At 45.5% G+C, this 15,171-nt stretch overlaps 2 protein-coding genes across 2 annotated transcripts; both read left to right on the top strand.

The window, feature by feature from the left end:
- Window positions 1–380: 380 nt before the first annotated feature.
- PtA15_12A379 (uncharacterized protein) lies at window positions 381–1,489 on the top strand (the record flags this gene model as incomplete). Its single annotated transcript, XM_053161981.1, has 4 exons — window positions 381–401; window positions 466–742; window positions 828–907; window positions 974–1,489. 4 exons carry the CDS (start codon window positions 381–383, stop codon window positions 1,487–1,489), a joined length of 894 nt encoding a protein of 297 aa, XP_053025945.1.
- A 1,033-nt stretch (window positions 1,490–2,522) lies between these two features.
- PtA15_12A378 (uncharacterized protein) lies at window positions 2,523–4,570 on the top strand (the record flags this gene model as incomplete). Its single annotated transcript, XM_053161980.1, has 8 exons — window positions 2,523–2,712; window positions 2,886–2,939; window positions 3,173–3,382; window positions 3,518–3,573; window positions 3,696–3,860; window positions 3,990–4,104; window positions 4,198–4,423; window positions 4,528–4,570. The coding sequence occupies 8 exons, from the start codon at window positions 2,523–2,525 to the stop codon at window positions 4,568–4,570; spliced, it is 1,059 nt and encodes a 352-aa protein (XP_053025944.1).
- Window positions 4,571–15,171: the final 10,601 nt, after the last annotated feature.

Genomic DNA, 15,171 nt, shown 5'->3' with positions numbered 1-15,171 from the left:
GAAGCATCTTTGGCTGCATAAGAAGAACAGGGAGACATAGAGCATGAAATCAACTTACAATTGAGATATTCACATTACCATGTACTTGATGGACTAACCTCCTTACATAGTCTCGTCTAATTTTTATCGTACAATTCACAAAACTGAGTCCAATGCAAGTGTCTCAACTCCCTTATAGTATAATAGAGGCAAGAATTCAGACGGCCCGAGGTCGACAATGGTCCATATGACTCAATTATGAATCCGAGCCCGCTCCCGCGTTGAATCATACAGCTCGACAAAGCGGCTCTGACTTCGTCCGACAAAACGAAAACTGCTGAAGACTTGATACCCTCACCCCCACAGGACGAAATATTCTGCAGAACAAATAGCGTATCATCATGTTTACGGGACTGATCGAAGTAAGTGAATCCCCAGATAGAACATCAGGACTAGCGATTGGCATAACCCAATTCACATTACTAGAGAATCGGAAGGGTCAAATCACATTCACCGAATCATGATAGAATCGAAATCCAAGTACTGCGACGGGAAGAACTACAGAGGTACCAATCGAGCATCGTTCCTAACTCAACACCGCCGACGGAGAAAGATGTGGGTGTGATAGCGTTCTTCGACGATCTGAGAGATGGGGACAGTATCGCGATCGATGGCGTTTGCTTGACAGTTGTCAAATTCTCTGCTATCGACTCGTCGTTTCATCTTAACTTGGCTCCTGAGACTTTATCTCGTTCCAATCTAGGTCAGTTTATCGTTCATGTCTCTCTCTATTCTCTACATTGTGACTTCTTACCGGTTTCGATATGTTATTTTTATGTGCGTTCAAGGCTCTCTCAAAGTGGATGACTTAGTAAACGTGGAAAGAGCATTATCGCCCTCTACCCGAATTGGTGGGCACTTCGTTCAAGTGAGTATTTGAACAACGCTTCTACTCGTCAAGAAAGCCAGCAAACTAATCGTTGGCTTTTGATAGGGGCACGTTGATAGAACAGGAAGGATAGTTTCGAAGACCAAGGATGAAGACTCGATTAGAATGACGATTGAATACGAAGAGGACAAATGGGAGAGTGCAAATGTCAGAGGAGCAGAGGAGGAGTCGAAGAATAAACCCCAAGAATATTCGAAATATCTAATTCCCAAAGGATATATCACCATCGATGGTATTTCACTCACGATCACTGGGATTGAGAAGGCCGAATCCTCCTCGACGACCGAAGCCGGAGCCACAAAGAATCGAACGACCAGAGTCTCGATCATGCTGATCCCCCACACTCAGTTGAACGTCACACTCTCGTTGAAATCGGTCGGTTCGACCGTCAACTTGGAGTTCGATATGTTGGTCAAGACGATCGTCAATGTGATTGAATTCAGTCTCATCGACCAGCTCGATGGAATCATAAATCGCACTCTTCAGTCACAACTTACAAAACTTGGGATCCAGCCTCCTTCCCCTCAAGAAGCCAAACCGCAGCCTTTGGAGCTTGATTAAGTCTCTCCCGTTTTTGTCCATTCTTCCTGGTTCCTTCCAAATTATCTGCTTTTGTTTGTATCTCACTATGGATACTTGGAAACTTGAGGTGACACCCGATTGATTGTTATATACCCAAAATGTCTATGTATGTAGCAGCCATCTATCCCCAAGCACACCCGAAATAAATCAATAACCTCTTTTTCGTTTTGTTTCTTCTGTGAATACATACATTTGCGTGAGCATTAGGAATGAGGGGATACGTCTTGGTGTTAATTATTGACTAGGAAAGCATTCCCTCTTCAAAATCAGAAGAACAGATTTGACTGGGATTTGGCTGTGAAATTTGAGCTTGAAGGAGTCGAATACCCAGACTTGCACACATCTATGATAGCAATAGATTGGATTGAGACTACATGCACCGTTTCTTTTCAGAACAGCTTTCCATGTTTTTTGTATCTCCTTATGATCCTCTTCCTATTCTGATTTGATAAATTTGGTTAGATTTTGGAAGTAAATACATAATTCAGATTTTGTAACCTATAGGTAATCAAATACATAGAACTCTGATTGCTTGGTTTGGAAATTGAGAATATTGCTGTTGACTATTCAAAATAAAGAACTGTGCTTCAAAGATCTTGAGACCTTGGGTGGACCTTCGGCTCACATTTAGCTCCTTGTGAAGTTTTAAATTGTGGATAAACCTGATTCAAATGTTTTGACATTTTCCAAGGTGCCCCGTTTCACACAAGTTCTTTATATATTTACCGCCTTTCGAGATTGGGCTTGGACTCTGCACCGTTTAGCTTGCTATTTAAGAGTTGGGATAGGTTGCATCTGATCCTATGATCCCACAGTCGCGAATACCGGTTTTAAAATTTAGTCTGCAGACCCCGACAACCAACGAGAGCTATCCCCCCGGGGGAGTTCACCCTCCATTGTCCAACCGATCTGTCTTCCATATTATCATTCACCAAGCTGAAAACAATACGGTGTCCATTCGACTGGTAGTACGACGGTGAATATCTTTACATCTCACGATCGAGCGTTCATCATGCGAGGACCGCCTCCAATCGACCTGGGCCTCTTCAAGAAGCTTTCGATCACACTCCTTTCATTTCAAATCGGCATTTCCAACGGTTTTGAGGACCATCCGCCAACTAGCAACCAAGTCATTCATAACCGCCAGATCAAAGGAACCACTGAAGTCACGATCCCCATCAAAGGCCATACTATCTACCCTCGTCAGTTCTCATCATCTACGAAATCAAACTGACGCATACGTGGCTTCAGTAGCAGAAATGCAATACTCGTTCTTTCTGTTATTCCTGGATCTATTTTTTATACATCTTTGAACATAGCAGTAATGCTGATTTTTAATCATTTCCCCCCCTTTTGTGCTTACCAATCTCGACAGCTTTCGTAGATACAGATCTGCAGAATCGGTGGTTCGACTTTGGTGGTTCAGCAAGTAAGTTATCTCAATTTATCTTTCATCCAGTTCAGTTGTTTTTGCATAGATGATATGGGCTGTGTGAATCGAACATCCAAGGTCGGAAAAAATGGTTATCACGCGAAAATATGTTGGCTTATGACGGAGAAGAAGTGTAATACCATCACCAAGGCGATCAAAGAAAGAAAGAGGTCCACAAAAACCATTGCACACTGGCTGACCTGTTTTGTTCAACTGAAAACCCTCGAAAGTCATTGATACGAATCGACATGTCCGATTAACCCAAAATCGAGCATCTGAGGCTGGCTACTTATGGTCGAGATATCCACTCACTCAGCCCAGCTTCCAAGTCGAGGTAGAATTTAAGATCGATGGCGACTCTTCTTCCCTGTATGGAGATGGAATGGCAGTCTGGTTGAGTAAACCCTCCCAGCAACTTGGTCCGGTTTTTGGCTCCGCTGGTTTGTCTCCGTTTTTTTTTTTTTTAAAAATGCAGTCAGTTGGAGTTTGGCTGACCATCGAATTCAATTCATTATATAATTTTCATGTTTTTGAACCTTCGGTCCTGTTTATTTAATAACGCAAAATACGTAAAGATCACTGGGATGGATTCGGAATTTTCATTGATACATTTCCAAATGCAAGACATTCGGTAAGTGGGACTCGTTTTTGCACTTCAGTTTTTCCATACTGGCTGCGCGTTTTTCGTTTTGGTGATTTTTCGTCTCTATCAGCTGATTAATTTGAATCTATTTGAAAATAACATCACATAAGTACGCCTTCCCGCGGATTTTGGGGATGATCAACAACGGGTATAAATCATTTGACGTAGGAGAAGACGGGGACGGTCAAGAAGCAGGTGCATGCTCGTATTTGGTACGGCGCTCAGATGTGTCTACCAAACTGCAAATCAATTACGTTCGGGGACGATTCCTGGAGGTAAAAGTCTAGCTTGCATGATCCAACGCGGTGATACAAAAGTACTGACCCAAAGGAACATTTTGTTTTATTTGTGATGATCTTATGGTTTTACACTGGTTGCATAAAATCGCGATTACGCTGCAACAGCTATTAGTTCAACATGATAAATGGGACGAATGGGATCATTGCTTTACAGTATCAAACTACACTCTACCCGAGAACATATTCTTAGGATTCTCAGCTCATACGGGCGAAGTTAGTGGTAAGTAGAGAACAAATTGAACAGCCCGTCCTGAAAACAGAAACAGGCTCGGAAACTGAATCGAAACAACTGCAACGGTTGCTGAATATTCAGACGCACACGACATCCTCTCAGTATCAACAAACGGATTAGTTTATCATCCACCAAAGACGCAAAAGACGGGCTCGAAATCTTATCCTGAATGGAATGGTAACACGTCTGGTGGGATCGGATCGGGTGCACTTGGCTTTTGGGGGTCTCTGGGAGCTTATCTGTATCTGGCCATTAAATGGTCCTTTATTCTTGCTTGTGTCGGGCTGGCTCTCTTTGGTGGCAAAAAGTTCGATTGACTGTTTTATCTTCTCTGTCTTCCACCATCACTTACTTGCTCGCTTCGACTTATCATTGACGTGATTTTTTTTTTCTTGTTGTCCCGTGTTGTAGGTACTTCTCGAAATACCAGGCAGAGGTTATGAAGAAATTCTGACAAGAACAACTGCATACAATCAGTTCAAACTTTCATCAAATCCACTTCAAACTCAAAAACAGCAAAAAAATTGTAGACAACCCACCAGCAAATATCAATTTTCTTTACTTTTTTTATTCCCTTTTTCTTTTGCATGTTTCTTCTTTTGCTTTTTTTACCAAGATCAAATGAAAAGTCAATTCACATTAGGAAACAATTCATGGCAACTTTTTTTTATGGGTTTACTTCACGCACGGAGAGAAACTTATTGCGCACGGGAATTTCTGTTGACTCAACATCACGTGACGTTGGGCCCCCCTCTGTGCGCGCCACCAGCTCCCCTCAAAAAACTATCTGCACACAAGGGTGCCGTGCGGTGACAGGTGGCCGGGGTGAAGCACTCTGGCCATCTGGAGGAAACAATCCCCTCAATGACCAGCACAGACCTGTCATCAAGAGGGTATATCACATCTCTCTTGATGACCGGCATTCCAGTCATCGAGAGGGCACATCCCCCTCAATGACCGGTACAGACCGGTCATCGGGAGGCTACATCCCTCTCAATGACCGGTACAGACCGCTACAATCCTCTTGATGACCCGAATAGACCGATCATCAGGAGGCTACATCCCTCTCAATGACTGGAATAGACCGGTCATCAAGACGCTACATCCCTCTCAATGACCGGAATAGACCGGTCATCGGGAGGCTACATCCCTCTTAATGACTGGCATAGACCAGTCATTGAGAGGCTACATCCCTCTCAATGACCGGCATAGACCGGTCATTGAGAGGCTACATCCCTCTCAATGACCGGCATAGACCGGTCATTGAGAGGCTACATTGCTCTTGATGACTGGAATAGACCGGTCATTGGGAGGTTACATCCCTCCCAATGGATGGAGCGGAATAGACCGGTTATCAAAGGGACACATCCCCTTTGATGACCGGGATAGACCAGTCATTGAGAGGACACATCCCCCTCGATGACCGGTCTGTACCGGTCATCAAGGGAACACATCCCTCTTGATGACCGGTCTATGCCAGTCATTGAGAGGGATGTGTTCTCTTGATGACCAGAATGCCGGTCATTGAGAGAGATGTGTTCTCTTGATGACCGGAATGCCGGTCATTGAGAGAGATGTATCCTCTCGGTGACCGGTCTACTCCGGTCATTGGGAGGGATGTAACCTCCTGATGACCGGTCTATTCCGGTCATCAAGAGGGATGTAGCCTCTCAATGACCGTTCTATGCCGGTCATTGAGAGGGATGTAGCCTCCCAATGACCGGTCTATGCCGGTCATTGAGAGGGATGTAGCCTCCCAATGACCGGTATATTCCGGTCATTGAGAGGATTTTAGCCTCCTGATGACCGGTCTATTCCGGTCATCGAGAGGGATGTAGCCTCCCAATGACCGGTCTATTTTGGTCGTCAAGGGTTTTGTTTCCTTCAGATGGCCGGAGTGTCTCAACCCGGCCACCTGTCACCGCAAGGCACCCCCGTGTGCGGATAGTTTTTTGAGGGGAGCTGGTGGCACGCACGGAGGGGGGCCCGGCGTCACGTGACGTCAAGCCAACAGAAATTCCCGTGCGCAACAAGTTTCCCTCCGTGCGGGAAGTAAACCCGTTTTTTTATAGAATTTTGTAAATGGAGCAATATAGCAAAGCAAAAGACATGCAATGTGAGGTGGGATGGCCTCAGGCTCCAGAATCTTCCCAAACTATTTGCAAAATTTCTATGTTCAAAGCAGCAAATGTTTGTCTTTCATTTTCATGCCAACAGACATTCAAGACTTGGCGTTATTTGAGTGTCACCACTAGAAGGCACCTCAACAATCAGTGGAACTAGAGCTTGGGACACAAGCCATGTCATAATTGACATTGTCTACATACTCCTCATACAAAAGGGGAAAATCTGAAAGAAATGGAGCAACTAGAATATGTATTTCATTAAGTTCTGCTCTACTAGAATAACTACAACTAGTGAGTTAAAGACAAGTTCGGGAAAAGGTCTGTACCTAGAAGCAGGCAGAGGGGCCGCTGAGTGTGTTTATTGGGAATGGGGTAGGTGGCGATAGTCTGTGCTGTTGATAGCAACTGGGCTGTTGTCAAGCGGCACATTGTCAGCTTTCTCCTCTTTCTTGCTTTTCTTTGTATGGCTATCTTGTAGCTTACTCGGCTGAGGCTCTTGCCTCCTTTTAGCCTAGCTGTGGCGCTCGTGCGGGCTGGTATTGCTGCTGCTATCTGTAAAACAGGATAGCCTTTTAGCTCCTTTTCTCTGCTTGTCTGAGCTGTTGTTTGAACTCCGCTACTCACTGTCTTTGGAACTTATTTGTTTGACAATGGTTCTTTGCGTGTTCTCTCCTTTTGGTTTTTCACCTGCAGGAGTGGTTGAAGCATTAGCTTGAACTTCTCTTCTTTAGGTCTGGATTCATAGCTCACCTGGTTTGCTTGCTGTGATCCTTTCCAGTAGAGGCAATTGGCAGTGTACTACTGTTTTCTCGATCTTGCTGTTTGTTGTGGCGGTACCTGATTGGATCAACAAAGATTCACTCAGTTTTCCCGCCGCGCAAGCAGCTTGGGCTGCGGATTGGGGTTTGCTTTGCTTACCTTTCTCTGCAGCTGATGCGGTTTGCAGCACCTTCCTCACTTTGTGAGTTGGTTTCTGCGCCCCTTGGCCTGCATTCTTACAAAATCTAGGATTTGCGCAATAGGTGCAGTATATATTTTCTTCATAAATCCAGCTCTGGTATCAGTCCCCAACATGGCTTGACCGTAGAAGCCAAAATGTTTATGGGATAAACTAGTGGTTATACGTAACCAGAATGCCTGAGTGGAATAATGGTGCCTTGAAAGTACAAGGTCAGGACCTATGGACCCCCAATCCCAAGGTGGGTGCAGGTATGCATGCAAGGGCAGCTCTATACTGTATCTTGCTGCAAATCCCGCATCCAATCCCAATCCCAGAATCCTTGATGCCCCCCTTGCTCAGGATGCAAGTGGGTCAGGTCAACCCAACACCAACCCGAGACCCGTCGGGTCTCAGGGCGGGTTTGTGTAGTCTATTTGTGATTTTGACCCAACCCGCCCCGACCCAAGGACTAATTGGGTTTGGTTGTGGGCAGGTGTTTATCATTTTGGGTCGGCCCAAAGACCCGGCTATGACCCAATTAGAAGCTGTGACTTGTGACATTTCTTGACATGTCTCTTATTGTTGTGCAAGGCTAGACCCACGGCCATGCCCAGAGGTACATATCAACCATCATCCCATCTGATTCTGCCCCAAAATCGATGTTCAAGACGGTTGGCGGTCCAACGATGGCACGCTCCAAACGCAAACGACCCGCTGCTGTGATTTCCCCTTTGTCTGATGAAGATTCCCCCATTGAGGTAATTCGTACCACCAAGGATACGGCTCCTGCTCAAGCAAGCACTCAGCAGAGTGAAAAACAACCGTTTGGCACACAAGAATCAAGCGAAACCCAAGTATCGAAGAAGCAAAAGACCACCAGCGACATTTGGGAGCAATTCACAAAGAAAGGAACTGGCAAGTATCAATTTCCTTTGCAATATCTAGAATCTAGATCATATTAATATGTTCTCATTTACTGACAATTGACCTGTTTTTTTCTCTTCTTTTTAAAGGTGAGGCTACCAAAGCTCAATGTCGACACTGCCAACAACAACTGGATGGCAAGAGCAGCAACGGGACTAAGCACTTATGGCGCCACCTCAAGCAATGCAACTCTTACATCAGCGCAAGCAAGTAGACATTACTGAAGCTCTCAGCCTTGTCAGCAAAATCGCCAACGAATTGGGCGATGGCCATTTGGTCCTGGGCATCAAGAGGGCTGTGTCCTCTCGATGACCAGTCGGTCCAGGTCATCAAGAGGGTTGTCCTCTCAATCTCCCAATGACCGGGACCGACCGGACCAACCGGTCATCGAGAGGGTTAAGTACTCTCAATGACCGTTTGGCCCCGGTCATTGGGAGGGTTGTGTCCTCTCAATGACCGGGACCAACCGGTCATCGAGAGGATTGTGTCTTCTTGATGATTGTTTGGTCCCGGTCATTGAGATCATCAAGAGGGCTGTCCTCTGAATCTCTTGACGACCGGGCCCAACCGGTCATCGAGAGAGCTGATTCCTCTTGATGACCGTTTGGTCCTGGTCATTGGGAGGATTGTGTCCTCTCAATGACTGGGACCAACCGGTCATCGAGAGGGTTGTGTCTTCTTGATGACCGTTTGTTCCCGGCAACCAGTCATTGATAGGGTTGAGTCCCCTCAATGGCTGTTTGGTCCCGGTCATCGGGAGGATTGTGTCCTCTCAATGACCGGGACCAACTGGTCATCGAGAGGGTTGTGTCTTCTCGATGACTGTTTGGTCCCGGTCATTGAGAGGCTTGTGTCCCCTTGATGACTGGTCGGTCCCAGTCATCGAGAGCCTTGTATATGTGTGGCGGTCAATATGTACTGACCTCGATGGCCGCAGGCCGGCCATTGAGGGAAGTGCCTTTGTTTGATTGCGGGCCTCCACTGGCCGTGGAGAATAGTAACAAAAAGGGAGTGCCCAGTTGTTCACTCCCAACCAGCATGGAGTGCAGGGATGTGCACTCCAAAAAAGGTCTGGTTTTGGAGTGAACCACCTCCCACTCCAAAAATATTGGAGTGATCGGAGGTTCACGCCTTTTTTGGTGTGCATCTAGTAAATTTTTGGCGTGCCTAAAGCCTGCCCCCCAAAAAAAAAAGTCAACATGAAAAAAATAAAACCAAAATTTTACTCAGGGGAACCAACTGAGCATGCTGAGCCAAAAAAATAAAATGTCACAAACTGAGCAAAAATCATTGGAAAATGTTTTGGGATGGTTTTTTTTTCACAGGCCTGGAGCGGGCTTGAGCGGGCCTGATATGGGCCTGCCCCAAAAGCACATTGGGTCAGTATTAAAGGTTTTTTGCCTTGCCATGGGAGCTGCTGGGTCTTTTGATGGGCCCAAAATCTCAACATGGGCTTTTGGTGGTCTAGAAGTATCAACCTGGGCCACCTAATAGCCCATGGGCCTTTGAATTCCCAAAAAGCCCACCATGAGCCCCCACATAGCTTTTGGGCTCTTGGTTGCCCATGAAGATCCCCATGGGCCAACAGATACTTCCATCATGGGATCCCATGGGCTTTTTGCCTCCTTTCTGGGCCACAAAAAGCCCATGAGGAGCGTTTTGGACCACCAAAAGCCCATGAGGATATCTGTTGGCCCATGGAGATCTTCATGGGCCACCAAAAGCCCATGAGGGTATCTGTTGGCCCATGGAGATCTTCATGGGTTACCAAGAGCCCATTAGCTATGTGGGGGCTCATGGTGGGCTTTCTGGGAATTCAAAGGCCCATGGGCTATTCAGTGGCCCAGGTTGATACTTCTAGACCACCAAAAGCCCATGTTGCAATTTTGGGCCCATCAAAAGCCCCAGAAGCTCCCACGGCAAGGCAAAATCCTTTAATACTGACCCAATGTACTTTTGGGGCAGGCCCGTCTCAGGCCCACTCCAGGCCCGCTCAAGCCTGCTCCAGGCCTGCCAGGCCCGTGAAAAAAAACCATCCCAAAACATTGTCCAATGATTTTTGCTCAGTTTGGGACATTTTATTTTTTTGGCTCAGCATGCTCAGTTTGTTCCCCTGAGTGAAATTCTGGTTTCATTTTTTTCATGTTGACTTTTATTTCTTTTTTGGGCAAAATAATAGTGTTGAGTTAAAACTCAGGTTTTGCTGTTTTCTTTTCTGCTTCACACCTGTTCTTTCCTTTTCACTCACATGTCACAGGATGTATGTAGTCTACCTGAGGCAGCACACGTGGAAGGAAACTCTCTTCATCCTTCCACAAACCTCCGACACCTCCCACACCGTGCTCGCTGTCCTCAGGTAGGTAGTTTCTCAGTTTCTTTTCCTCTTTTCCTTTGGTTCATTGTTTTCTCATCTTTTTGTCTCATTGATCTGCAATCAACTATCCTTCCACAAACCTCCGACACCTCCCACACCGTGCTCGCTGTCCTCAGTTACGCTCATCAAATAGATGTTTGTAGTGTTTGCGGCAATCAGCCAAGTCTTTGATCCACGATGCAAGTTCCAGCGTGTGGAATTTATTCTGTCTGAAGAACTTGGTGACAAGCAAGCAACAATCAGCATCAATAGATTCAAGAAGACCCTTTCCACCTGGTTTGCCGAAGTGATTTGTAACAAAAACAAATCACTCTCAAATGATCGCCCAAGCCCAGATCCCAAACAAAACAACCCAACCGTTGCGGAGAAAGTGGTTAATTTTGATGAAGATGACCAGCAATTCAAGCAATATCTCAAGCAGAAGAATGTTTCCCAATCAGTCTTGACCACCGCCGAACTTGATCTGTATCTCCAGGAACCCCCAATCATTACTGAATCAACAAAATTTTCAGTCCTCTCCTGGTGGAGCACCCACAGAAAACAATTCCCAACCCTGGCAATACTAGCGCAATCAATCCTTATGACTCCAATGACTTCTATTGCATTGGAGTCGGCATTCTCCACAGGTGGACGAGTGCTCAGCAGTTATTGAACCCAAATGAAACCAAGCACTCTTGAGGCGCTTGTATGCGCACAGAAGAGGGGATAATTATGGATGATGTAGATGACAAGTTGGATAACACATCCAATATTTAGTTTAATTTGGTTGTTAAATCATTTCCTTCTCTATATTCATACATGAAAATCAGCAACAAATTTTGTTTTTTGTCTATTTCTTTTCAAATTGTTACTCTCTCATGTTCTATCACTCAAAATTACCGGGTCAAGCTTGGCCCAACATGGACCCAACCCAACCCATCTGCTCCTTAGTCGGGTTTGGGTTTGGGCAGTCTTTTGGAATTTCTGCCCCAACCCAACACTTAATTGTGTTCAGGTTTGGGCACTGTTTTCCAACCCAAACCCAACCCGTTTGCATCCTGATCTCCACCTCATGAACTTCTGCCTGAGTGGTCGAGTCCAGAGGAGGACGCTCCGCAGACACCTGCGTCTTTTACGGATTCACTTCAGGGCGGATAGACTCGACTTGGTCCTTGGCAATCAAAAAGCTGAGGTGGCTCTGGCAAATTTCTTGATCAACTCAAATTGATTTTCCAAACAACTTCCTTAATAACTCAGCATCCTCACGGTCTCCCCTCAAGATCATTTGTTCCCTTTTCCTCCTTCCCCTCTCTGTTCCTTCTTTCACCCGTGTTATCACTCTCAATCCCTTCCTTTCATAACACTAGCAGTCCCGTAGTTGTGTTAGTCAAAATAAAGTGTATTCATCATGTCACGTAGATGTTACTCAGATTCATAGTGTGCAATGCCATAGGCCAAATTTCACTAAAAAAAAAAAAGGTACCTTTCTCCTCATTTTTTGCATAATGTTGTGTGAACTGACTAATCCAATCATCTTTCTCAGGCCCTTTAAGTACCGAGCTGAAAGATGCAATGAACATTGCATTCGGCAAGGATGGCCAAGGCGCCATCACTTTGCTAAGTGGCAAGCGGTTGCTAAGGGACAAGCTGGAAATGTATCAACATCAGCACAAATCACTTCTTATCATATGGAGCGGAACCATTAACAAAATGCTAGCAAAACAATTAGTGTGGCACAAAGTCCTACCCAACATGTGGTTTGCCCTGAGTGATTTACTCAAGTCCAAAGTCTACCATGAGCGCATTTCATCAGGCCTTGATCTGATCTTAGAAGAAGAAGTACTTAACAATCAAGACTCAGATGGAGAATCAGGTACATTGGAAGATTTGACTGAATCACACAGGATCAGATTGGCTGACCATGACAATGATTTGTTTGATGATGTCGACAGCAACCATGTTATCTGATGTTTCTCTTTTACTAATCATATATCTTGTTTGGTCATTTTTTCTTCTTTTTATTACGGACAAGACACTTTTTCATAATTTTGTTTAGATTCACATTATGAAAAATAATAAACCACATTTTGTGGAAAGAACATGCGAAAAAGGAGAGTGCAGTGGAACAAAAGTGGAAATCAAGTGTGAAGGAACAAGAATGATGTGTAATTTTTGTGTAGTTGACCATCATGAGTTAGAGTACTTGCAAGATGAGGGTCTTTGCGTTGATCTTCAGAGTACATATGTCAGCCTTAGAGTCAACTCAGCTGACCTAAAGTCTGCCTTTTTCTATTTTTTACATATGAATTACTTCATATCTTTTTCATCTTAAGAGATAACCTTGTTTTGACTTCATATTCTGTTTCCTCATGCAATTTTAACCCTATCTACGGCTTACCAATTCTTTATAACTATACTCCTTCCCAGTTACTGAGTTGTAGCGCGCATGCACAGTTGTGACGTGTCAGCGCTACCAGGCGCGCCAAACCACATGTACATATTTAAATTACATAAGCAAACTGTGAAATTTTTTTTAGTCAGGATCCCCCTTGCCTGAGGAGGATCTACAGACTCCAGCACACCAGAACCACACCCCAGATAACCCCAGGATCACCACCAAAGAGATTTCTATGCTCCCAGTATATCTACCGTCACAGGCGCCTAGGATATTGACAGTAATTAACCTCTTTCACTGAACCTTGTTTATCACAGAGGTACAAATCTGTGTCTGCTTGATCTGCCCTTCTTTTCTGGCCTTTGCCTTATCCTTGATCACAGGGCTGCCCCTGCCTAACATCATTCTTTTTCTGTGGTTTTTGTAAGAAACAAACCACATAGGTTTCCCTTAAAGAACCTTGAATATCCAGAAGGAAGCTAAAAAATTGTGGCTGGAGTAAACTTGTCTAATACAGAAGCCCTCCACGTTTCTTTGGTGAGAGGAGGCTGTAGCACTCTCTAGCACAGCTTGGCTGTTGAGTTGGAGAGCTGTCACTGTTTCATTTCTATCTCTCCGTTTGTGTGCTACATACATGTCATTTCTTTTCTCACATTTCACTTCAGTTTCACAGGCTCTTGTAGTACACTGGAGGCAGCAGACGTGGAAGGTTTCCCTTTTCCTCATCCTTCCACCATCATCAACACTCCTCGGCGTCGTGCCTGCTGCCTCCAGGTATGTTCTCTTTTCCTTTGGTCTCTCTCTTCTTTCTTTCTTTCTTTCTCTCCTTGTTTTTCCTTCTCTGACAGATGCAATCTATCATCCTTCCACCATCATCAACACTCCTCGGCGTCGTGCCTGCTGCCTCCAGATCTGTTCAGATCATCATTGGCAGCACTCTTCTGAAGAGGTAGCATTGCGAGTGGACGTGCATTCCCACCAGAATAACCTTGAATATCTGCTCAATCTTGATCCTGCTCAGTTTCTCTCTCTCTTTCTCTCTCTCTCTCTCTCATTTGTATTTTCTTTATCCAAAGAAATCCAAATATTCCCCCTTTTTTCTTGTGTCCTGCTGTCACTATAGAGACTCAGGCTCACAACATATTTACAAGAATTTCATGGGTACACCACAGGGCACATTCCTGGAAATGTGCTGCATCCCGCGGACATTTCTGACTGAGAAATGTCCAGAGGATGTCAGTGGAGCATCCAGCAGAAGCAAGGGGCAATGAGAATCACTCGGACACTTCCGGAAGCGTCCAAGTGATGCTGTCCTTCAAACCATTGGGCGGACATCAAAAATTGCCGCCGTCCATTGGATACTCTCAAATTGAGAGTGTCCATGGACATATTGACAGTCCAAACACACTCAATCAGGTCATCTCTTGATGACCGGTCTGTGCCGGTCATCGAGGGAATCAGATCTTGCCGGTCATCAAGAGGACTCAGGCCTCCTCTTGATGACCAGTCTGTGCAGGTAATCAAGGGGACTCAGGTCTCCTCTTGATGACCGGTCTGTGCCTTTCATTGAGGGGACTCAGCTCTCCTCTTGATGACTGGTTTCTACCGGTCATCAAGAGTGTCTTGCCGGTCATTGAGGGAAATCAGGTCTCCTCTTGATGACCGGCTCTGCCGGACATTGAGCAATGGACATGAGACAAAGCTTCCAACCAGAAACTCTCTGTTGAGAGTGTCTGGTGGACACCAAAACTGTTGTCCATTGAACACTCTGGCTGGAGTGTGCAATGGATTTTTGGAAACAAGTCTCCAGTGTGTTTTGGTGGGTGTGTGGGCTCCTTCAGCATAGATGGCATGTCGTAGCCGCACCACCAGCAAACAGCTGACGTAAACCGGATTTTGTCGTGCTGACAAAATCCAAACTCAATTTCAAACTTGTTCCCCGGGTGTGTTGTCACCTGTTGTGGATTTCGTCACCTGCCATTCTCAGTGGCAGGTGAAAGAGAGCAAGACTCCCTCAATGGCCGGTGCTAACCGGTCATCAAGGGGACATACACACCTAGCTCCCTGGATGGCCCGTCTGTACCGGCCATCAAGAGGAACACCCTACACCCTCTTGATGGCCGGTCAGTACCGGCCAGAAAGAGTAAAGCACTATTCATACTCTCAATGGCTGCTACTGACCGGCCATCAAGAGGTGATACACATACCCCTTGATGGTGTGTCAGTATACCAGCCATCAAGATAAAAACACTAAACTCTTGATGGCCCGTACCGGCCGGTCATCAAGAGCAAAACTCTCTGGGTGATGTGTATACAC

Source organism: Puccinia triticina, chromosome 12A (assembly GCF_026914185.1).
Source record: "Puccinia triticina chromosome 12A, complete sequence".
Classification (NCBI taxonomy): Eukaryota; Fungi; Basidiomycota; class Pucciniomycetes; order Pucciniales; family Pucciniaceae; genus Puccinia; species Puccinia triticina.
The sequence above is the reverse complement of the archived record's forward strand: the minus strand, read 5'-3'. Positions and strand labels throughout refer to the sequence as shown.